This window comes from Lynx rufus, unplaced genomic scaffold, assembly GCF_022079265.1.
Source record: "Lynx rufus isolate CCGP_SWC_20201006 ecotype Redwood Valley unplaced genomic scaffold, mLynRuf1.p SCAF_7, whole genome shotgun sequence".
In the NCBI taxonomy this organism is placed as follows: Eukaryota; Metazoa; Chordata; class Mammalia; order Carnivora; family Felidae; genus Lynx; species Lynx rufus.
Window position 1 is genome coordinate 63766315 of NW_025814889.1, and position 23686 is coordinate 63790000.

Below are 23686 nucleotides of genomic sequence, written 5' to 3' on the forward strand. Positions count from 1 at the left end.
CTCACGGCTTGTGGTTTCGAGCCCTGTGTCGGGCTCTGTGCTGACAGTTCAGAGCCTGGAGCTTGCTTCCGATTCTGTCTCCCTCTCTGTCTGTCCCTCCCCCACTCATGCCCTGTCTCTCTCTCTCAAAAATAAACAAACATTAAAAACAATTAAAAAAAAAAATAAAGGGAAACTTCCCAAGCACACACTACTTAAAAAATGAAAAATATGTCCAGTCTTTAGATTTTTTACATGATGGAATTAAAAGTCAAATACTCATAGAATGTCAATCCATATATTTTTTAAAATATGTATGTATGTATGTATTTATTTTGATAGTAAGAGAGCTGCGTGTGTGCAAGCAGGGGAGAGGGGCAGGGAATCCCAAGGAGGCTCCATACTGCCAGCACAGAGCCTGACACAGGGCTTGAACCTACAAAGCATGAGATCACAACCTGAGCCAAAATCAAGAGGTGGATGCTTAACCGACTGGGCCACCCAGGTGCCCCAATCCATATTTCAAATGGGTTGTTTTGGTCTTTGGAAAAGTAATCAGTTCGATAAGATAGTTAATGGTTACAATGCCCCATTAAAGTTGCGCAGCATTGTACCTACCCTTCATTATCCCTTCAACGGACTATTCAAGTGAAGAACATGCTTACTTGTTATTAGTTGGTCCTGTTGCCAAGACATCAGACTGTAGCTTTGGAAAGAACCCTTGCTCATATTTGCCTTGACCAATTTTCATATCAAGCAGATGTGGGTGGATTGCAGTGTGATCCATTTTCATTAGTCGCTGCTCAATTGATTGGGCTATAAATTAAATTTATAACAAATTAGAGACATTTCATTGGCTAAACCTTAAAACAATGCTTCCTCCACTCATGCACCAACAAGGAACTCAATCTTTCTGACACTCTAAAACAGATTTTTATAAAAGTTCTTTAGAAATCAGTGTAAATATAAAAAGGTTAATTTTAAGTAAACACTAGATGACTAATTTTCATGGTATTTTCTGCCTTTGTCAATCGCAGAGCAGCAGGGTTGAAAAATCTATAATTTAGTACTAAAACAAGTCTCCCCTAAGTGGAATACTCAATATTTTAATACTTCAATATTAAATATTTCAATATTTAAGAAAAATATTTTCTTAATGAAAATATGTTCTAAGTACAAATTTAAGAAAATGATGGTAAATAAAATATTGTCCTTCAAATGAAAGACAAGGAAGGAAAAGCAAGCACAGTAGTCTTTTTTACTTTTATTTCTTTGTACACAGACCCATTAAATACTCATAGTTCTCCATTTGTAAAAACAAGAAACTATGTAAAGTTTATGACTTCACTTTTAGCAACACTCACATTCTCATTAGTAGGAGTCATTTAGGAGTGTTTATTAGATCAGGAGGGGTAATGCAGAGAATAAAATAAGCAGGCATTTAGAAAATGTCCAGAGGATAAGAAACTGGCCTTCTGAAGAATAAAATAGGCCAAAGTTAAAAGATAGGAATTACTCAACATTTCTATTTAAAACTGCTTAAAGTTAGGAGATTATCTCAAAGACCCAAGAAATAGCAAATTATCTCTCTAGTAAAAAAAAAAATCTGATCTTAAATGTTTTTATGAACTGAATTTTCAAGAGAAAATATATTTGTGAAGCGAGACTAGGTCTTTAATCCTTTAGATTACCAAAAGGGGAGAACAAGCAGTAATGGTTGTGTGACAAACAGATCATACTGTGGGAACTGCTAATCTTGGGATTTAAGAGAAGTAAAAAGGTATTTTTATAAGTATTTCATGGAACCAATTTATTTTGCCCGGCTCAATACCAGCAGATTGAGTACTGCTGGTTATTCCCCATACATAGTCTTAAAAACTTTCCTTTTGAGTGGAAAGTTTTTTGAAAAAAACTTTCCTTTTGAGTGGAAAGTGGATCTGTCCATGGCATATTCCACACTTCTCAAAAGAACATGCTTAATACCATCTTGTGTGTGGTTAATGTTTCACCTAAGCCAGTTGCTTGTGTCTGATGACAGCAGTGAGGGATACTTTGCAGAAGTCACTATTATCCTCTAGGACTAAAACTTCACAATATTAGATATCTATCTCAAACTTCCCTATTTTTCCTTTATAATTCAGAATAATTTATCCAAAACTTCTTGAATTTCATTTTATTTTTATTTTTTTTTATTTAAAAAAATTTTTTTTTTTTCAACGTTTATTTATTTTTGGGACAGAGAGAGACAGAGCATGAACGGGGGAGGGGCAGAGAGAGAGGGAGACACAGAATCAGAAACAGGCTCCAGGCTCTGAGCCATCAGCCCAGAGCCCGACGCGGGGCTCGAACTCACGGGCCGCGAGATCGTGACCTGGCTGAAGTCGGACGCTCAACCGACTGCGCCACCCAGGCGCCCCTCATTTTATTTTTAATGTGTAACTTCTAACTTCTCTTAAAACACAGTCCGTATGTTTTATGTTAGGCAAAAGAATGCCATGTTTTAATATGAAATGATATTTAAGTTTTCAGTGATGCCCCCTGGCTCTTCACAACCCTATCTATACTCTCAGTGCTCCTAATATTTATAAAACACTTAATTAACAGATGGTTTAGGCAAAATAAAGCTTAGATTCATGGCATGGAATTCTCTGAAGTCCCTGCCAATTTTATGTTCCATGAAATACTACAAAATTCCATCTCTGCCAATGAATGCTTCTGTTCTCATGAAAGGGAAAAAAAAGGTAGCTTCAGTTTTTCCGCTGGATTTAAAATGACAGAGAAATCCATCTGATACTGAGTTATTCTCCTTTAGTCAGGAAGCTTTTTGAAAACAAAAATCATGATTCATAATGAGTTACTCTAGGGTTTATATTTAAGATTGCCTTGGGAGTGTAACGCAATGTTACTTTTCAGTAATTATACCACCAGTGAATACTGAACATTTAGAAATTATTAAATGCCTGCTTTGAGAGGTCACGGGCCTGTTAGATTTTCAAGGTTTTGTGCCAATACTCATTTTCTGTGATTGGTAAGAAAAAAGAAAAACTCTGTATTACTATCAACTTGTCTTTCTGCACAGAAATCATGCGGTTCTGGTGCCACAATATCAACAGCAGATAGCCTCTGCCTAAAGAGTTCACCTGCAAATCAAAATTCTTTTTAGTTAGAGGCAAAACAAAAAATAAAATCAAAACAACAAAGGACAAAAAAATACCCAATAAAAGTCAATAATAAACAACAAATGCCAACCTCTATACTTTTGTTTGGGGTGGGAAGAGGATAATTTTACATGATGAAAGAAATAACTGCACCATTTATGGGGGATACAGACACAGTCACAGCCAGATGCCTTCTTTCACTTAAAAAAAAAGTCTTTTGATAAATTAGGTTCCTGGGAGTCTAGTGCTTTAGTCTAATCACAATTTTCATATGTTAAACCTATAATGGTGTATTTTCAAGAGTATTATATAATTTCTGTGATGATAGTGGGAATGTCAACCTCTTTGAGGGGCTGACAGAAAATCTATTTTAATTGAAAAGATTTTCTGGAAGCACACAAATAAAGGAATCAATGCTTAGCTCCATTAAAAAAATTCTGTCATGAAGGTTGGAATGAAATTTTCTCAACAAGGCATTATATTATTCACATGGCTATTAAAGCACTGAAAGTCATACTATTCTCTGAATAGGCACAGACAGTTTCATTCATTCCACTCCCTCAATTTCCAGAAATATGGAGGTAACTGCCATTTCCTGAAGGGGCTCCAAGGATCTACCCTCCTAAGTGGGAATAAAACAGAATGATGTTTCAGCATAATCATGAATTCTCAAAGAGACCTCTTAAGACTAAAGACATCATTCACATACTTCTTTCCTTAAATATGCTACAACTATAGCATCACCACTCCTGTGACTTTGATCTATTTAAATAAAGTGAGAAAGGCAAACATGGAGGCAGAACAAAGAAACTCTTTTCCTGCTTCTTTTTGCTTCAGCAAAAAACTTGCTCTCAAATAGCAACTATGCTTGAAGGGGAAAAAAAAAATTAAAGAAAGGGGCATTCAGGTGATAGGAGGCAGTTTATTTGGCAAAGGAAGTGTTAGGAACAAGGTAGAAATGTATAAAATGTGTGGACTGGTACACTTCATGTTTCTTTACTAAATAAACATCTAATGTGGTAGTAAGGCTTCAGGTGCTAGAATCAGTCAACCCTGAGTTCAAATCATGCTCTATCAATCACTAGCCAAGCAACCATAAGCAAGTTACTTAACCTCTCAGCTTTCCCAACTATAAAATGAGGACAGTCATAAAACAGAAATAAATGTTTCTGAAATAAACCCCCTCATTGTTAAGGTCAAATCCAAAAATGCATGTGATATGATGTCTGGAACATAGTAAGTACTCAGAAAATACTATTAATATGTTTATTTATTTAATGGACTACATTACTGATGGCCAAGACTGATGGTTCTCTCAGGGCAAAAACTGGTGTCAGGGTTGGGGAACCTCTAATTTTTTTTTAATTTACTTTTTTTTTTAATGTTTATTCATTTTTTGAGAGAGTGAGCGAGAGAGGGAGGGAGGGAGGGACAGACAGAGCACAAGTGGGGGAAGGGCAGAGAGAAAGAGGGAGACACAGAATCTGAAGCAGGCTCCAGGCTCTGAGCTGTCAGCACAGAGCCTGATGCAGGGCTTGAACCCATGAACCACGAGTTCATGACCTAAGCCAAAGTCACATGTTTAACCAAGCCACCCAGGCGCCCTAGAAAAACCTCTAATTTGAATATAAGAATTCAGAGATTTTAATTTCAATAAATGAATTATAATTAATGGCACCACTAGAAAGTAAATAAATTGTTGTAGTTATGTAAATTAGGCAGCATCTCAGATTCACTATTTTAAATTAATACTTATTTTTCTTTTAATGAAAAGAGGTGAGAAGTAAAAAGGCAACATAAACAGCAAGAAAGAAATTTACATTTTTTCACTTAAGGCAATAAAAGAGAATAAGACAAAAATCATAGCAACCTTATGGTTATATTCAAGTTTTCATTGTTTTTCCTCTTTTAAGGGGAGAGGAATGTCAAATAGGAATAGGATGGACACTAATTCACAGAAACAGAAGGAAACAAAAGGATAGAAAACACTTGATAGAGTATAAGGATTAATCATGAAATCTAAAATTGAAAATTAATTTTCAGCTTATAAGGCCAACAATGTGTAAAAAGAAATCATGAATTTTAAGTCAATTTTAAAAGGTGTGACAAATGTACCTGCTTCTTTTAAAGTGCTGCATTTCTGATAGATAGATGTCCTCAAGGTGGGTGCCCTTACATTATACAGTCTTATCTTCTCAATCCGAGAGTCAAAGACCCGTAGCAAAGAATCTTTCTCTTCCCACTGAGACATAATTTTATTATCAATAAAGGTAGCAAACATCTGTGTTTCAATGAAGCGTGAAAGAAATGGCAGGTAAGGCTCAGGCTGGTCAGACAGAAAGGAAGCCTGTAATGAGATAAGTAGAAATTATTAGTGCAAAGACACTATCTTAGTACTACACAGTAAATCTGAAAAATATTTGTTGCTGAGGTCATTTAAAAAAAATCTTGTAACATGCAAAACTGATGCATGAAATTAAAAAATTTTTAAATTCACTTTTCCTTTTAAAGTCATGGAGTTTAGGTGACTTAGTCCTTTAGCCTTTCAAAATTAATTTACATGCTGAAACTCATGATCATTATATAGAAAATAGGGCATAATTAGTGAAAGATGGCGGATCAGATGCTGCCATATCATCAACCATCCTCTTCACTTATCAATAATTTTTGACCCTTTTTCTAATGAGCTATGATTTTTTTCTTCTCTCTATTCCTAGTCTATGCAGTATACCTCTGAGTCATAAGGCACTGACATGATCAACGGATACGACTGTGATATATACATAAGTCATAACCTTCTAAAAACATGGAATTTGTGCCTATGGGTGAAATCTTTGTTTTTCAAGTGGATGTTTTTCTAGGCCCCAACACTGTTCAAGACTGATCAAGACTGTTCAACACTGTTCAAGATCAAACTCCTTCCAGACCTGTGCTGATTGAAGAGTCTGGGCCTTAACTAAAACAAGTATTGGCTGAAAACCCATCCAAAGCTATTCAAGCCTTTGGAGAAAACATGTGCAACAAGCTGCAGGTTCCTGTTACCAGACTGTCTGCTGCACGGAATGGTTCAGTAAATTGTAACCAGTTCTTAATTCAAAGTGTTCTTTTTGTCAGGTCCATGTGTGTACAGGAATTCTAGTCACAGTTTGGTACTAGCTGAAATATGGAAGTGAATTACTATTTCAGCTGCTGGGTTGGTTTTGCTTTTCATTCTTTTGAGTAGGTGCAGTGTGGCAGAAGCCAGAAAGCGGAAGACGGAAGGGTAAGTTCTGACAATCTCCTCCTTAATAGTCATTGGCTTCTTACCAGCATGTTTATTTTTCATTCTAAAATTTAGGAAGCCTTTAAAAAAGTTCCTTATGGAAACCTACTTATTCAATTTAAGTGCTTCCATAGTTCAGATGTATTTACATAAATCTGAATAGCCAGAGAAAGGTTCACGGTAGTCTCTAAAAATCAATACACCTCTTCAAAAGATATTTTACAGGTGAGTACCAATTTTACTTTTTCTAGAGCAAACAGTTTTTTTTTTTCCCTCTAAATGGGCCAAATGTCTGCCTTTGATGTTCAGACCCTCACAGACTACAACACTGAAATCAGCAAAGACTTGGCTTGGAGAACTAGCATGTGATAGTCCTGTACATTTTCCTAGTGAAAAATGAGATGGTTACAAGCCTTCTGGAATCCACATGAAACTTTCATTTCTCTAGTCGTTACATAAAAAGAATTCCATTTATAGTTTGAAGCTACATAAAGATTAAGAAGGAAGAAAGTACCAGTGCTCGATTTAGATAAGAATTTGAATTGCCCCAAGGATAAATCATGAGTGTACACAGATTAGTTCCAAGTTGGAGAGGAAAAAATGGTTAAGCTTAATAAGAAAGGAACCTAAGAGCAGGAATACATTTGGAGAAGTGAAGGCTTCTTAATTTATTGAAGAAGTTTTCTCAAACATAAAATGTATCAGAACTTAACCGTTCAGTGTAGTTTATATACTTCAACTGAAAACAATGTCTGAGGAAATCAGAAAATAACCTTTGATACTACCCACCGTTCCAAAAATTTTTTATTAATATTTGTCAGAGACTCCATAATTGTAAATTAGCTTCTTAGAATACATTAGCTCCTTTGAGAGGTCTTTCAAGACACAAAGATACCATTTAGCAAAAAGCCATAATGCATTCTAATAGCAATATCGTGCCTTGGCAAAACTGAAGCAGGGGACTGAACTATACCCTAGTGACTCAAAAGAGTTAATGCACACCTCTAAGTGCTTTTATCTAGAAAACAAAAATAAACAAAAAAATTGGTAGATATGCCAAGAAAATCTGCCAGAAAACTCTATGGTAAACCTTAGACAGAAGCTTCAACTTCAGCAGGACAATCAAAAGCCAGTGTCATTTTCTGTCTTCCTTTCCCACAAACTTTGGAAGAGAACCTTAGACTTATAGTCATAAAACCTAATTTATTCACTTTTCCTCTCTTTTTGATCCTAAGATGAGGTAAAACTTTGTCTTCTGAAACTAGAGTGTTATCTTTGCATGGACAAGTTGAGACGTCATTATAGGACAAAGACAAAATATAAGAATAAGTTCTTAACGGGAAGGGAGAGAGGAAAAATCTGTGTTTAAAAAAGTTAACGAAATTAGTAAGACAGCCCACTACGAGTCATAAAAAAAGGGAAACTATGTTTTTTTTTTACTTTGTCAAAGTTCTGCATCTGTTCTCGGTTGGTAAGCCAGGACTCCATGTCCTGGGCAGTCTGAATCACAAATGCTTCGTAATCTGCAAACATCTGTGTGAAGCGGTTGGCAAAGACCTCGCGGAGCTGCACATTGAGCTGGTAGTCCCTTAGCTCAGCCTCTTCACACTGCAGCTTTAAATCCTTTTCTTTTTCACTCAGAGAGGCAGAGAGGTCCATTTTTTCCACGGTCACACCAGTCCGCTTGGCCAGAGCTTGGAGGCGGGCTATGGTTTCATTGCCCTTCAGTAACTCATACATGCTGATGTTATGAGTGGAGACATTGCCATTCTTCTTGTCATTGACCAAGTCCTTAAGAACCAGATTCTTCAGTTTTGTGGCACTCTCACTGCAATGGAGACTGCCCTCAGGAGGGATACCAAATTGAAGAAGCACTTCAGAGAGTTCCTGGATAAAATCCACCTTATTGGGGAACTGTGGAAACTCTTCAGGCAATTCAATAAAATGGTTGTCAATATCCACAAAACACAAATTAGCCTGAAAGAGAAAAAAGTAATACAAAGGTTTTAAAATAAAGGAATTTTATATTCTAAAATATCCTTGCCAACTATTTTTTTAAGTTCATTTATTCATTTTGAGAGGGAGAAAGAGGCAGAGAGAGAGGCAGAGAGAAAATTCCAAGCAGGCTCCGTGCTGTCAGCACAGAGCCTGACATGGGGTTCGGTCCCACAAACCATGAGATCATGACCTGAGCCAAAATCAAGGGCTGGATGCTCAACTGACGGAGTTACCCAGGTGCCCTCTTGCCAACTGTTATAAATAAAGTCATAGATTACACTGACTTTTCAAAATTAAGATATAACTGACATATAACATTTTGTTTCAGGTGTATGAATCAATATAGATTATGAAATGATTACCACAGTAAGTCTAGTTAACATCCATCACCATAAATAATTACAATTTTTCTTGTGATGAGAACGTTTAAGATTTTATTGTGCCTTTTATGCTAACTTTCTCAAGGCTAAGAATTTTTATTCTTTAAAAATTTTTTTTCTAGCATTTTTATTCTTCAAAAACAAATTTCAGTTAAGCATGGGACTCAATTCCAGCTCAGGTCATGATCTCACAGTTTGTGAGATTGAGCCCCGTGTCAGGCTCTGTGCTGACAATGCAGAACCTGCTTGGGATGCTCTCTCTGCCCTTCTACCGCTCACACTTTCTCTTTCTCTCAAAATAAATAAAGAAAAAAAAGCAGCCAGTTATTAAAAAAAAAAGTTCTTTTTCCAGCATTTTTTTCCCTAGGTGAGTATTTTATACCATATTTAATATATACGGATAATTTTCTCTGGGACTTAGCAATTTGTTATAATCTGGACATGATTCTGTAACACAAAGCATCCATTAGGCATTCCTAAATGAGTAAAGGTACACAGAGTCATAGTACCTTACAAATAGAAGGCACTGGGTAAAATGTTCAATGGATGAATCCAGCCTGAACTTCCTATGCCATTCCACTGCTCTGACACCATCTGTAATTTAGAATTAATAATTGCTAAAATTTAGCAGCTTAGTACCCCCAAATGGGATGAAATTGGCAAAGAGCAATCCAATTCACAAAAAATTAACAAATTTTCAGTTTATCCAAAATTAGCTTCAACCTCTTAGACCGCAAACTGTTTCAGAAGTTATTAGACAAATAGCAGGAGACAGTGGTAGAGGCAAGTGCTTAGACAACTACAAATGATTGCCCCTTCAATAATTAAGAGCTGATTCAGGAGATATTTTTGAGTTGAAAAAAAGAGGAAATAGAAATCAGAGCAAAGTTTTTTTGAGTTTGCTTATGCAATAGATTTTGATTTTATATTGAATAAAAAGACTTTTAAATATTTTCTAAATAGTTATGGACAATTCAAGTGGCCAAGTACATGCATGCAATTCTGATTATCCCTCAGGTACTTGATTATAGTAGACTCTGAAACAATATTTTACTTTTACTGCTCACACTCTCTTAACCAGAACAAGGTTGTCAGTGTAAAGGAAGATTGTGCTCATAGACTCTGGAAGGGTGGGAGGCCAAAGGTATAGCCCAACACATAAAACTGATGCTGACTACATTAGTGGCTGGACACAGGGCATAGAGTGGAAGTCAATCAGCAGAACAGAAGTTTCACCTTGTTGTCTCCCTGTCTCTCCTATAGCCCGGCCACCCAGGTCAGCAAGGAGACAATTCACACTGTCCTTTGATCCTGTATGGCCAGGTAAGATAAAAGGAGGAGAGCAAAGAGTTGGGTTTTTATTTTTCTCTTTTGATCCCTGATCTTTATGTTAGGTGCTGATGTACAAGAAGTACAGCAAAGTTCTACATTTAGCTCAATCGAAACTCAAGAAGACTTTCCTCCATCTAAGAACAGAAAATCAATAACAATTCCTCAAGTCTGAAGTGACCTCTGAATTCAACTGTTTATTCTGCAGATGAACTAATTAAGGCCCAAGAAGTTAGGCGACTTCCTGACACCTGTTCTAGATAAGCATCCTCAAACAGCCTGGTGGCTTAAAAGATTTTTTCCCTACAATTTTCCTCATTTCCAACATCAGTAGTTTCCTCTAATTAAAATAAGAGGTGAAGTCAAATCTTGCTGAAGACAGTATTGCTGCCTACAGTTTTCTGTAAATCCACATCCTTATATATGTAACTATAGTCTCTAGAAAGCAGGGTATGTTGAAAGACTTAGGGGGAGAAAGTAGGTCACTATAATTCAAATGGATGATTCAGTATCTTTAAAAATGGAAGAAAAAAATTCACTAACTTGCTAATCTAAATGTTAGCCAGCAACCTCCCACCACTTACATTTTGTACCATCTCCTTCATTAATGCCTTCCTGCTATCTTCTTCTATCCTTCTATGAAAAGAGAAAATGATACATCTGGGAAATTTTAAAGCTTGTTATGCTCATATAACCACTGTGAGCTGAAGCTTGTTATGCTCATATAACCACTGTGAGCTGAAAGGGCCGTAGGGCAAGGCGGGTGTTCCAGCACCACAGCTAACTGGCCTGCCTTCATGATTCCATGAGTCTCTCATACCCTCCTATGACTGCTTAGGTTGGGGACAAGTTGGGGCTTTGATTATCGCAAAATAAAAATAGAACTGTTAACTTGCATTATGAAGACTTATGGAAGAAAAACCGAAAAGCCTTTTTTCTAAAACAAACAAGAACTCCATATAATAGGGCATTCTGCTAAGTCACTTTTTTACTTTTAATACCATTAAACCAAAAAATTCCAACAGAAAAAAATAAAAATAAAAATTCTATCAGGAGAGCTCAATAAATATTACATATGCAATAAAAAACACTCTTGACATCTCAATCTTATATTGTTTCAGGACTAAATAGTTCTCTATTTTTTACTATCAATGCTGCTTACACAAATTCATGGTAAGTAATCACGTCTAGTTAAAAATGAAAAATGCAAAAAAAAAAAGAGAAAAGTTCCCTTAAAAGAAAGGGAACAAAGACTTAAAGTTTAATCATTTCTTCTGCCACGAAGCTTTCCCATGTCCCTACCCTAAAGGTATTCTGATTTCCTCTGCATATATGCTTAGTTCATTCATTCCTCTTAATTATTTTTTTAACCTCTATTATTGATATTTGTAAATGACTTACTTTGGAAAGCAAAAATTACATCTTATTTATCTTGATGTCTCCTAATGTATCCTACACTGGTAGTGTATGAGAAGACACTGTTTGGTGAATGAATGAATAAGACTCAAGGAGACAGTCATTTTGTGGAACCCCAAAGATGTACACAGGAGGAGGAAGTATCCAGGAATGTGAGGCCAGGGCAGCTCTCTCCATGCTTACTAAGGAATATAGTTTCTCAACGGCTGAATTAAGCTGGCATAAGGGTAAACTGGAGGAGAATATTTAAATTTTTTTTTAATGTTTATTCATTTTTGAGAGAGAGACAGAGAGCATGAGTGGGTGAGGCGCAGAGAGAGAGGGAGACACAGAACTTGAAGCAGGCTTCAGGTTCCAAGCTGTCAGCACAGAGCCCAAAAGAGGGCTTGAATCCACGAACCATGAGATCATGACCTGAGCCGAAGTCGGACACTCAACCGACTGAGCCACCCAGGTGCCCCATGGAGAGAATATTTAAAATATTCCCACAGAATCTCAGGGGCAAGACATAGCAAAAACAAAGTGGAAAAAGCAATTTCAGTTTTTCTCTGGATTTCTTGCCCACCATTTACTGTAAAGACAAGCAAGAATGGGAATAAGTGAAGTACCCTTCTCTGCAGTTCATCCCCAGTGCTGTATCCTTCTACCGTCACTTTCTCTACCCCACCCCCTGAAAAAACAATTTAACAAATGGCTACCTGTGCCTATCATTTTAGAACTATGGGGAAAGTAAGTGGGTGGTTAATTATAAGTCTATGTAGTTACATTAGTTAGCTAACAACTAAAATCATACCTTCTTAAAATAATCATTTTGCAAACTTATCATCTTCATAACTATTCTAAGAAGCCCTGTCACTATTTTTTTCCCATCACTATTTTTAACTATTATTTTATTTTATAGTTTTCAGGGAAAGGAGGGAGGAGGTATTACTAGTGAGTGCATTTAAGTCAATTTTAAAAATGGCTATTTTTATACCTACATCTTCCTCAAATTATGTGAAGTAGATTATTTATCTCATTGTAAAATGTTATGAGCACAAGGTGATCTGTATTTTTTTTACTCTAAAGATAAGCAAACTTAAAAATTCTGAGAGCTAATGCAGCAATGTCTGTGATTTTCTAAACTTTTAACTCGTTAAATCAATCCTCTTTAATAAATGTACATACCCATCTATTCATAGAGTAGAAGAGTATGAAATAATCTGGGTCAGCTGTTAGCATTTTCTTCCAAAATAATGATGTACTAACATATACTTTCTATACAGAAGCACTGCTATTTTCACAGCTGACCCAGGTTATTTCATATTATTCTACTCTACGAATAGATGGATATGTACATTTATTAAAGAGTATTGACTGGGGCGCCTGAGTGACTCAGTCAGTTGAGCATCTGACCTTGGCTCAGGTCATGATCTCACAGTTCATGAGTTCGAGATCTGCACTGGGCTCTGTGCTGACGCTTAGAAGCCTGGAGCCTGCTTCGGATTCTGTGTCTCCTTCTCTCTCTCTCTCTCTGCCCCTCCCCTGCTTGTGCTCTCTCTCACTCTCTCTGTCTTTCAAAAAACAAATAAATAAACTTAAAAACGTATTGATTTAAAAAGTAAAAAGTTGGAAAATCAAAGTCACTGCTGCAAGAACTTTCAGAATTTTTATCTTTAGAGTCAGAAAATATACACATATAGGGAGACAGAAAGATTTCCCCACTCCAAAAATATATAGTTGGCATTTAAAAACTCTCAACAATTATAACTCATGTAAAAATGGGAAGATAATATTTATATACCAAAACATACTGTCTTATAAAATATCACTTGATTAATATACAAACAGACCAGATACTCAACAAGAAACTAAAACATGTCACTATTTAAGTCCTTAAACTTAAATTGCATTTAAAATACATTTGGCTAATCTATTTCTTTTTCCTTGAAAATTTAAAGGATTACTTTTTGAACTGACAAGATACTTAGATTAATCTAATAAAAGAGAAAACAAGAGAGTTCAGGTAATAGAGAAAAGAGAGATAATGGGGAGGCAAAAGCAGAGAACATGCATAAGCTCAAAAGAGCAAGACAACTTTTATAAGCATTTTATATGATCCCAATCAAGCTATTTTTCCCTGAACAAAAATGTTAATTTTGGAAGGGAAATATTCATTGGAATAAAGTAAGCAATGGATGATTACAGGAATCATTAATGGGTATAACAGCTGTAGCTTAGTATGTTATTTTAAATTCACTTATTAAAATGAGAATCTCTATGGGAAATAAGAACAAATAAAAGCACAGCACAGCATGGAAGATCTTATTAAGAAAGATGCTAATTAAATAGCTAATAATATCATATAGTTAACTATTTAATGTTTTTTAATAGGCCATGGCACTCTCATCACTATTTCATTTCAAAGGTTTTACAGTCCAATTCCGAGTACCATTAACAACAGATAAAAACTACATTCAAAATACTTTCAAGAATTCCTAATTTTCTTAAACAACATCTGAAAATACAACACACAGAAAGCACAGTAACCTTAAGGTGGCCTAAAAGCTAGGGGTTAGAGTTTTTATCTCAATCACCTAGCCAAGCTGACATTTAGAAAAAAGCTGATAACTAGCTTAGGTCTGAAAACAAAGAATACTAAAGTATTTGATATTTCCATATCTATAGTTTGCTGAAAGATGTTACTTTTCATTTGAAGGAAGTCAAGAATCAAATTCATCTCAATTAATGATGTGAAGATGTGAAAACCTGGGCTATTTTGTTTAAAAGTAGAATTTATAAAATAAATGAGGGGAAAAAGGAATTAAATGCTATTCGAATGATAAAGCAACTAGATAATGCTACTGTTGCTCCCTCCTCACAGATTTATCGCTGTGAAAACTTGCCACTGTCCTGTTTGAACCATGCTTACTTAACTAATGACTAGTCCCAGCAAGCATCAGGAGTCAGGATCTGCACTCTATGGTTCAGGCTCTACCTTAGCCCTACTTGGAAAATTCAGGACAGTCAGAGACACAGTTTAGACAAAGACAATGCTAAGAAAAGTGGTCTTGACCTAAATCAACAAACAGTAAATGCTTCATCACCCATTATAAGTTTTACCTCTTGAGGAAGTTCTAGTTTAGAACGGTCAGTTCCTTCTTTTGACTGAAGGCCCATCAGATAAGGGACAGGAGCATCAAGAAAATGTAGCAGAGAAGCAGGGAGGATGGGCACATAAACATGCTGCCATTGAAATGGGAACAAAAGTGTGGTGATGCCTTCCGCCACAGTCATCAAGCGTTGATAATCTGCACAGAACAAGGAAAAAAGGAGGGGAAGATTCCAAATAAAAACATAATCACTGCATTAAGCTTGAAAATATTAATTTCCAGAATAGACTCTTGTTCTAATAAATAAAATGTTTCTTTATGATCATGCAGAAAATAGGTCTATCCCACTATAATTAAAGAGTTAAATGGTTTCACTTGAATGGTATTAAGGGGGTAGGAATAGGTGGGAAACCTTATCATATTTTTGCTTCTGAAATCACCAGTATGTAAATTTACATTCCCTTAAAATGTGAAGGAAACAAGAACTAACAGAATTGTTCTTGGCATGTCTCCTATTGAAAATGTATAAGAATATTGCTACTGATCACTTTTTGTATACATGCAGATCTATATAATCCCCAATTCAGAGGCTCTTTTTTTTCTTGTATGTATGATCATGGTGATGATGGCCTATGGTTATCCTGATAATACTTATTTTAGCCTTCATTTCGTGGGTATAAGAAATCAAACAAATACATGCATTCATAATTATACGTCTTATATTTAACCCCCAACTACATAACTATCAAATCTAAAAACAAAGTGAAAGTTATCAGAAAATTAAAAGTTGGTTTTTGCCTGTGTTTTGTTTACATTAATTAATTTATCAAAACTAAAAACTGCTTATAATATTAAAGTGCCCCCTCCTCATTTTAGATATAATTGACATATAATACTATTAGTTTTAGGTGTACACATAATAATTTATGTCTATATTGCAAAATGATTACCACAGTAAGTCTGGTTAATATCCATTACCTCACATAGTTACAAATAAAGTGTCCTCTTAAACCACTCTGCCATGGATTACTTTATATATCCACTGTCTATAATCCCTACTTAAACCTTTAGAGGCAGATGTGTTTAGAATTCAGTTTTCTTCTTTAAATTTATAAAGGTAATATTGTGCATATACCACATACATGAAATAGCCGGGGCAGGGCCCTGTAAAAAAACACATTAATATTTCTGCAGCAAACTTTATGAGTGTCCTAGTAGGCAAGATAAAGAATTTAAAAAGGCCTGGTTCAGGTCTGGTTTTCTAATAAATGAGTTACAAAAAGAATCTTTGATTTTCTGAATTTTTTTGGATTTAAGAATTTGATTTAAGAATTTAAAAATTAAGAGATATTATGGACTTGTAATTTTGCTCTCACAGAATTCATTAAACACAAAAGGAGTAAAATCTGGGGAAGGAAGATTTTGAGGAGTCTTTTAAAAAAGGTTAAAGAAAATTACCAGATGCTATCTGGTTCATGTCCACCCAAAGAACACCTGTCCAAGCATAAACAGGATGTTTTCTGCTTAAAAGTCTTTCTCGTGTTGTTTTATAATTCGTATACAACTATCTTTAATAGTCTACAGTGGGTTTTTGGTAATGAATCATCAGCTATTCATAGCCTAAGTAAATTAGAAGTTTCCTTATTTGATTCACTATTAAGATGTAAATGTTAGGGGCGCCTGGGTGGCTCAGTTGGTTAAGCGTCTGACTTGGGCTCGGGTCATGATGTCGTGGTTCGTGAATTCAAACCCCACACTGGGCTCTGTGCTGGCAGCTGAGAGCCTGGAGCCTTCAGATTCTGTGACTCCTTCCAAAAAATAAACATTTAAAAAAAGTTCTTAAAAAGATGTAAATTTTAGGTGAAAACCTGTTTATAGGAATATATATACATACATATGTATATGTGTGTGTGTGTGTATTTTTTTTTAATGTTTATTTATATTGAGAATTTGAGAGAGCACACAAGTGAGGGAGGGACAGAGAGAGAAGGAAAGAGAGAATCTCAAGCAGGCTCCACATGTACAAAGCCCAACAAGGGGGCTCAATCTCATGACTGAGAGATCACAACCTGGGCATGATGCTTAACTGACCGAGCCACCCAGGTGCCCCTCAAAGGTATTTTTTAACAAATAAATGATTGCTGGAATAATACTATATAATTTTGCTGCATATCTACAACTTAAATAGACTTGATTAGATTTTGTCCAGAAGAGACTAAAGAACTTTTAATTTTTCAGTAGGAGAAAATGGTAACTACTCAGCCAATAAACTATGCACTCAAAAATCACACTTCTTGCATATTCATATATTCACTTAATTATCTGCATGGCCACATTATGAAGAAAATTCAAATACCCATTTACTAAGCTGTGGATATTGCTCATTACAGAGAATTTTTACCAACTGACTCATACTTACTATGTTTAAGTGTCCAGAACTTATATGGATCAGAACTACTGTTTGGAAACAATCAAATTAAACATTTTTTTCCCTCCTCTATATTAAAAATGTAAAGATTTTAATAGTGGAATATAATGCAAGTTTTCAAAGGCCTTTCATAGTAGGAAGGGACCTTCAGGAAGCTTCCACAGCTTTTTGGAAGTGACGATAGAATGAAAGCACAGGGTGCCAGGGTGGTTCAGTCAGTTGAACGTCCAACTCTTGGTTTTGGCTCAGGTCATGATCCCAGGGTTGTGGGATTGAGGCCTGTGTCAGACTCCATGCTAAGCACAGAGCATGTTTGGGATTCTCTCTCTTTCTCTCTCTCTCCCTTTGCCCCTCTCCCCTACTTGTGCACTCTGTCTCTAAAAATAAAAATTAAAAATTAAAAAAAAGAGAGAATGAAAGCACAATGTTGCTCTACCAGGAAGAGGTATTCCACATGTCACTCCTGAAGTCTGAGAAACACAGAGCTCATTGAAAACTTAAGAGAAAGAAAAAAATTAACTTCATAGTAATCTCATTCACATATTTTATGATTTGACTATGTTCAAAATGTACAGTATGTATTATATAGATGGACTATTAGAAAAATAACTTGATTGTTCTGGTGTATGTTTGCTAACTTTTAAAAACTGCTATTAGATTTACTGTGGGTTTCTATGGAGTTTTATGGTTCTAAAAATCGTGATCAAAATAAACTATTTTCAGGAGTTTTTTTGGTATTGTTGATTAAAGATTAGTTTTCTAAGACAATTACTTCCTTAAAAAAAGTCTGTTTCAAACTTAGCTAACTTCTTAAAAAAAAAAAACCAAACATTAAAATCTAGATTTTAAAAAAGAATTACAGTTTTTACACATTAAATGGGAGAAAAATCTAAAATATCTTTAAGTAATTTATTTTTTTCTTTTTTTTTAATATTTCTTTTTAAAAAAAAATTTTTTTTAACGTTTATTTATTTTTGAGACAGAGAGAGACAGAGCATGAATGGGGGAGGGGCAGAGAGAGAGGGAGACACAGAATCGGAAGCAGGCTCCAGGCTCTGAGCCATCAGCCCAGAGCCTGACGCGGGGCTCGAACTCACGGACCGTGAGATCGTGACCCGAGCCGAAGTCGGACGCTCAACCGACTGAGCCACCCAGGCGCCCCTTTAAGTAATTTAAAGTAGGGGGATATTCTTCCTCCAATCCCTTACCCACCTCCAACTTATAAAAACCTTACTTAAGAATGTTTTTAAGGAAAAGGAGGAGTGAGAAGATCCATTCGGTTGAGAAATACTTAGTAGTAATCATTTATTCTGTCAATGCACTTCAGTTAAAAACTTCAGAAACACACCCGTTTTTGAACAAGTTGGGTTTACTACTTACTCCTTATGGAGAGGGAGAACACACACTATGGGGATCTGTGGAATGTCTTAGTAAGTAAGACACAGGGTTTAGAGATAACGTATTACAGCATTTGGGCTGGGTTGGGACAATTTTAGGTAGGGTCTAAGGAAGTGGAGATTTGTTTTGGATTAGATACTGTCAGAAATCAAGGCAATTCTAGGAGCGCCTGAGTGGCTCAGCTGGTTGAGCACCTGACTCTTGATTTTGGCTTAGGTCATGATCCCAAGGTCGTAGGATCAAGTCCTGCATCAGGCTCAGTGCTTAGTAGGGAGCCTGCTTGGGATTTCCTCTTTCTCTCTTCCTCTCTCTCTCTCTCTCTCTCTCTCTTTCTCTGCCCCTCTCCCCTGCTTTCATGTGCACTCTCTCTCTCTAAAATTAAAAAAGAAAAAAATCAAGGCAGTTCTATGACAGGGTATCTCAATAAATCTGACCTATGGGGAATGCAGACTAAGGGGGGTGGCTAGAACTGTACTTGGTAAGAAAGTAGAACAGCAGCTACTAATTCAGCAAGAGAAGAGGACGTTTGGTATTTTGTGAGGTGCACAGTGATCTTGCTTGAAGTAGATGTTCCTGTGAGACTATTTATATGTTCTATAGAACAACAGGGCTCAGCTGTGAGCATCGGATCAGTTTGCACTTACAGTGAGCCCTAGTTTAAGAGCTAGATCAGTTCCTCGGTGTCAGGGCTACTTTAATATTTCTTTCTCAATTATAAGCCAGACATTGGTGAAAGGCTCAAGACTGTAAGCAGTCAGATCCTGTGTCAGTTACATATTTATTGCCTCTTAGTTCCAAATTCACTTAGTACATGGTCTAAGCATTTTCTTTTACAGTAAGCACAATGTTAAGCTTTGCCAGTAGAAAGTAATGCTGAGACACTACAGGAAGGAGCTTCTCTTCCTAGTTCCACGGTACAACCGCAGTGTTTTGTTTGTTTTTGCTCCTGTTGCACGGTTGACCCGCAGTGTGGATATGTGAAGACATCTGGTCGTATACTTCCCCAGCCACATGCCGAGTGGGAGTAGTCTCAATGATTGGGCCAGTAGTCATCTTTCCATGGCCCCCCTAACACAGATATCACATACCCAGATTTCATACCCACAGTGGTGTCCTGACAACTTCTGTGTGCCCACTCACCAGCTACAGCTCACTTGTACCTCAGAGGTTTGTTTTCCACTTGCCCAGTGACTGAGGATCAGCTCTGGACCAGGCAACCCATTGACCTTCTCCACTGGGCCGCAACTGCTCTTCAATGAACTACAAACCTCAGCCCTAGGAAATGGGTTACCCTCCAAGTTTGTCCTTCCTTGGGTATCTGTTAAGAGTTTTCTTCATATCTTTTTTTAAAATTTTGTTTAATGTTTATTATTGAGAGAGAGAGAGATAGAGCATGAGCAGGAGAGGGGCAGAGAGAGAGGAAGACACAGAATCCAAAGTGGGCTCCAGGCTCTGAGCTGTCAGCACAAAGCCCAACGCAGGGCTTGAACTCACGAACCATGAGATCATGATCTGAGCCGAAGTTGGACGCTTAACCAACTGAGCCACCCAGGCGCCCCTCTTTACGTCTTTATAGTCACTTTCTATTATAGCTTAGTCATTCTTCATATTACATTTCTCTGTTTAAAGTACAGATGTGGTTTAATCTGTTTCCTGATTGGACCTAGGCTGAAAGGTCCAGGGTTTTAAGCAGTCAAATCAAATGCCTAATAGCGTGGCCACTTTTTTTTTTTTTTTTTTTTTTACTATTGGTAGGAAAAATGTTCAATCTTATAGAAAAAAAATTCTTCTAGTAATGGCAAGTAGCACCCTGGGCTATTTTCTGGTTTGATTATGGAAAACTCTCACATGGAGAGTGAAAATCAATCATAGACTTTTCCCTCTTCTACCAGACACTGAAAGACTGATATAAATGGTTTATATTTCCTTCAGCACAATTCTCCCACTTGCTGTGGATATTCTATGTTTATTGTTTCCAGTTCTATGTTTTCTTCAAGACTGGCTGAAATGTCACATCCTTTTTAATAAGGCAATTACTTAGTGGAAACAAGACAATTCTTTTTAACTGAATCAAGAAATAAAAGAGCTTTCTTTTTTAGGTATGATTTGAGATATTTAAATATTTTAGGAAAATTATTTTTTCTTTGATACTCAAAGTGGTGAATGTGTAAAAGACATTATTTTCAAATTTAAGACATCTGTCAGCATGGCATATGAGGCTCTTCATGATGTGTCCCTTTCCTACCTCATTTCTTACCACCACCCCACAGGCAGTCAAATAATTTGCCTATAGTTCATTCACTGAATCTAACATGTTTTCATAGGTTTCTGTGCTTCTGTATACACTTTTTCTCTGCCCAGGAGGTCCTTTCCCCTGTAGTGTCTGGCTAAGTTCCACTTTTTCCTTAGGTAACAGTTCCTTTGCAAAGCCTTCCCTAAATACTTATCATTGCTAGAGCCCCATCTACATGTTTCCACAGTACCCTAACTTTATTTCCATCAGAGTGATTATTCATCTCACTAAAACTATTACAATTCTATTATAATTATCTGTTTATGTGTCTGTCTTCCTTACTGTACCATCATCTGCCAGAGAACAATGACTGTATTTTTAATCTCACAATTTTCAGAACTTGGTATAGGGCCTACTACGTAGTGAGTGGTCAGTAAATGCATGTTAAGAAATTAATAGGTTGGGGTGCCTGGGTGGCTCAGTTGGTTAAGTGTCCAACTCTCAGTTTCAGCTCAGGTCATGATCTCATGGTTTTGTGAGTTCAAGCCTCATGTGGGGCTCTCTGCTGACAGTGCAGAGCCTGCTTGGGATTCTCAGTCTCTTCCTCTCTCTGGCCCTCCCCTACTCGCCCTGTCTCTGTCTCTCTCAAAATGAATAAACTTAAAAAAAAATTAATATGCTAATATCTAAGGTAAGCAAAATAAAATAAAGCTATTTGGATATTTAAAAAATTATGCTTTACCACATTATACAGAATATACTGTCAAAAATTTGCCTCACAGTGGCTTATATGCAGACTTTGAGATGGCCCTGCCTCCGCCATCTCAGCCCCTTTCTAACCAGTGTCATTGTTTTGTTTTTTTAAATTTTTTTTAAGGTTTATTTATTATTGAGAGACAGAGAGAGAGACAGAGCATGAGCATGGGAGAGGGAGAGAGAGGAGGAGACAGAATCCGAAGCAGGCTTCAGGCTCCAGCTGTCAGCACAGAGCCCGACGCAGGGCTCGAAGTCACAAACCGCAAGATCATGACCTGAGCTGAAATCGGACGCTTAACCGACTGAGCCCCCTAACCAGTCATTGTAAAGAACAAGGTCAGCCCCACTGGGACAGCTGAGGGGTCTGCAGTTAGACCTGAGGCAGAGGGCACAGGACATGGAGTGGCACAAGGCAGTTCCAGGGTTGGCTGGTGGCTCAGTGTCCCAGGGGGAGGCCATGTCTAATGAGATTTGCATACTGCAAAGTGCTGCCAATGGAGGTAATGAGGCTGGTAGTGTTCAGCACACCTTTGGTGAACATGATGATAGAGCTGGAAGATTACACACCTACAATCCTGGGTGCAGTGACTGGTTACCACTTGATGTCACCTGATGCTGGCTTTGAGGCCTCTAGCACATGCATAATTCGGCTCATCTCTCTGGCTCCAGAAATTCATCTCAGATACTGCCAACAATGTCCTACAATATTGCAAAATGAAGAGGATAGCCTCTGGAAGCTCTCAAAACAAGAGCAAGAATTACAAGTTTTCTTTCTTTTTATTTTAAGTAGGTTTTACACCCAGTGTGGAGCCCAACGAGGGGCTTGAACTCATGACCCTGAGACCAAGACCTGAGGTGAGATCAAAAGTTGGATGCCTAGGGGCGAATGGGTGGCTCAGTCAGTTAAGCGTCTGACTGTGGCTGAGGTCATGATCTTGCAGTTCACAAGTTTGAGCCCTGTGTCAGGCTCTATATAGACAGCTCAGAGCCTGGAGCCTGCTTGAGATTGTGTCTCCCTCTTTCTCTGCCTCTCCTCTGTTCACACTTTCTCTTTCTCTCTCTCAAAAATAAATAAACATTAAAAAAAAAAAAAAGAGTTGGATGCCTAACCAACTGAGCCACCCAGGTGCCCCAAGGATTACAAGTTTTCTAACAAAAGAGAACCTGACGCTTGACCTCAGCAAGTATGGTTTCAAAGTGAAGAACCTGTGCCACACTTCACTTGAGCTAACCTAAACATGCTTGTTTGTCCCCTTGTCCCCACACTGACCTGTTTTCATAATAAACTATTATAACAGCAACAAAGATTGCCTAAAGCTCATGAAGATATTACAAAAGACAGAGTGCAAATGCAAATCAATATGAAAAAGTTCAACCTCAAAAATTCAATGGGGGAAATGAACCACATTTTGCTTATCATGTTGACAAAGATTTGAAAGAAAATCACAATAAAGGTGTGGAGGAAAAAGTATTTTCACAAGTTGGTAGAGCTTTCTATTTGGCAGTATCTATCAAAAGCTTAAAAATATATAGATCAGGGATGCCTGGGTGGCTCAGTAGGTTAAGCACCTGACTCTTGGTTTCAACTAAGGTCAGGATCTCACAGTTTGTGAGTTCAAGCCCTGCATCAGGCTCCACACTGACAGCACAGAGCTTGATTAGGATTCTCTCTCTCTCTCTCTCTTTTCCTCCCCTGCTCGGGCTCTCCCTCTCTCTCAAAAGAAATAAATAAACTTAAAAAAACCCACTAAATTAAAAAAAGAATGGACTAAAATAATGACATATGGAATAAATTAAAAATATACATACAGGGGCGCCTGGGTGGCTCAGTCGGTTGAGTGGCCGACTTCAGCTCAGGTCATGATCTCGCGGTCTGTGAGTTCGAGCCCCGCATCGGGCTCTGTGCTGACAGCTCAGAGCCTGGAGCCTGTTTCAGACTCTGTGTCTCCCTCTCTCTGACCCTCCCCGTTCATGCTCTGTCTCTCTCTGTCTCAAAAATAAATAAACGCTAAAAAAAAAAAAAATTAAAAAAAAATACATACAGATAAGATCATTTAACCTATCAGTTCCAATTCTAGGAATTTATCATTTAAGTGTACAAAAATATATGTACATAATATTTTATGTATAAAGTATCATTTATAACAGTAAATTATTTGTAATATCCTAAATATCTAGCAAGAGGAATCTGGTTAAAATAATTATGGCCAGTTATATAATGGGATATACTGGACCTATTAAAAGCACATCTATATTA

General features: G+C 37.0%; 1 protein-coding gene across 1 annotated transcript in view; it reads right to left on the reverse strand.

Annotated features, from left to right (window-relative positions):
* DENND5B (DENN domain containing 5B) overlaps positions 1-23686 on the reverse strand; it is a 197329-nt gene that overhangs the window by 65263 nt on the left and 108380 nt on the right. Inside the window, exons 4-7 of the mRNA XM_047065477.1 lie at positions 14625-14812; positions 7840-8376; positions 5253-5484; positions 645-795 (exon numbers count right to left, since the gene is read on the reverse strand). Of these exons, the coding sequence (XP_046921433.1) occupies positions 645-795; positions 5253-5484; positions 7840-8376; positions 14625-14812 (1108 nt within the window). The remainder of the gene's footprint in view (positions 1-644; positions 796-5252; positions 5485-7839; positions 8377-14624; positions 14813-23686) is intronic.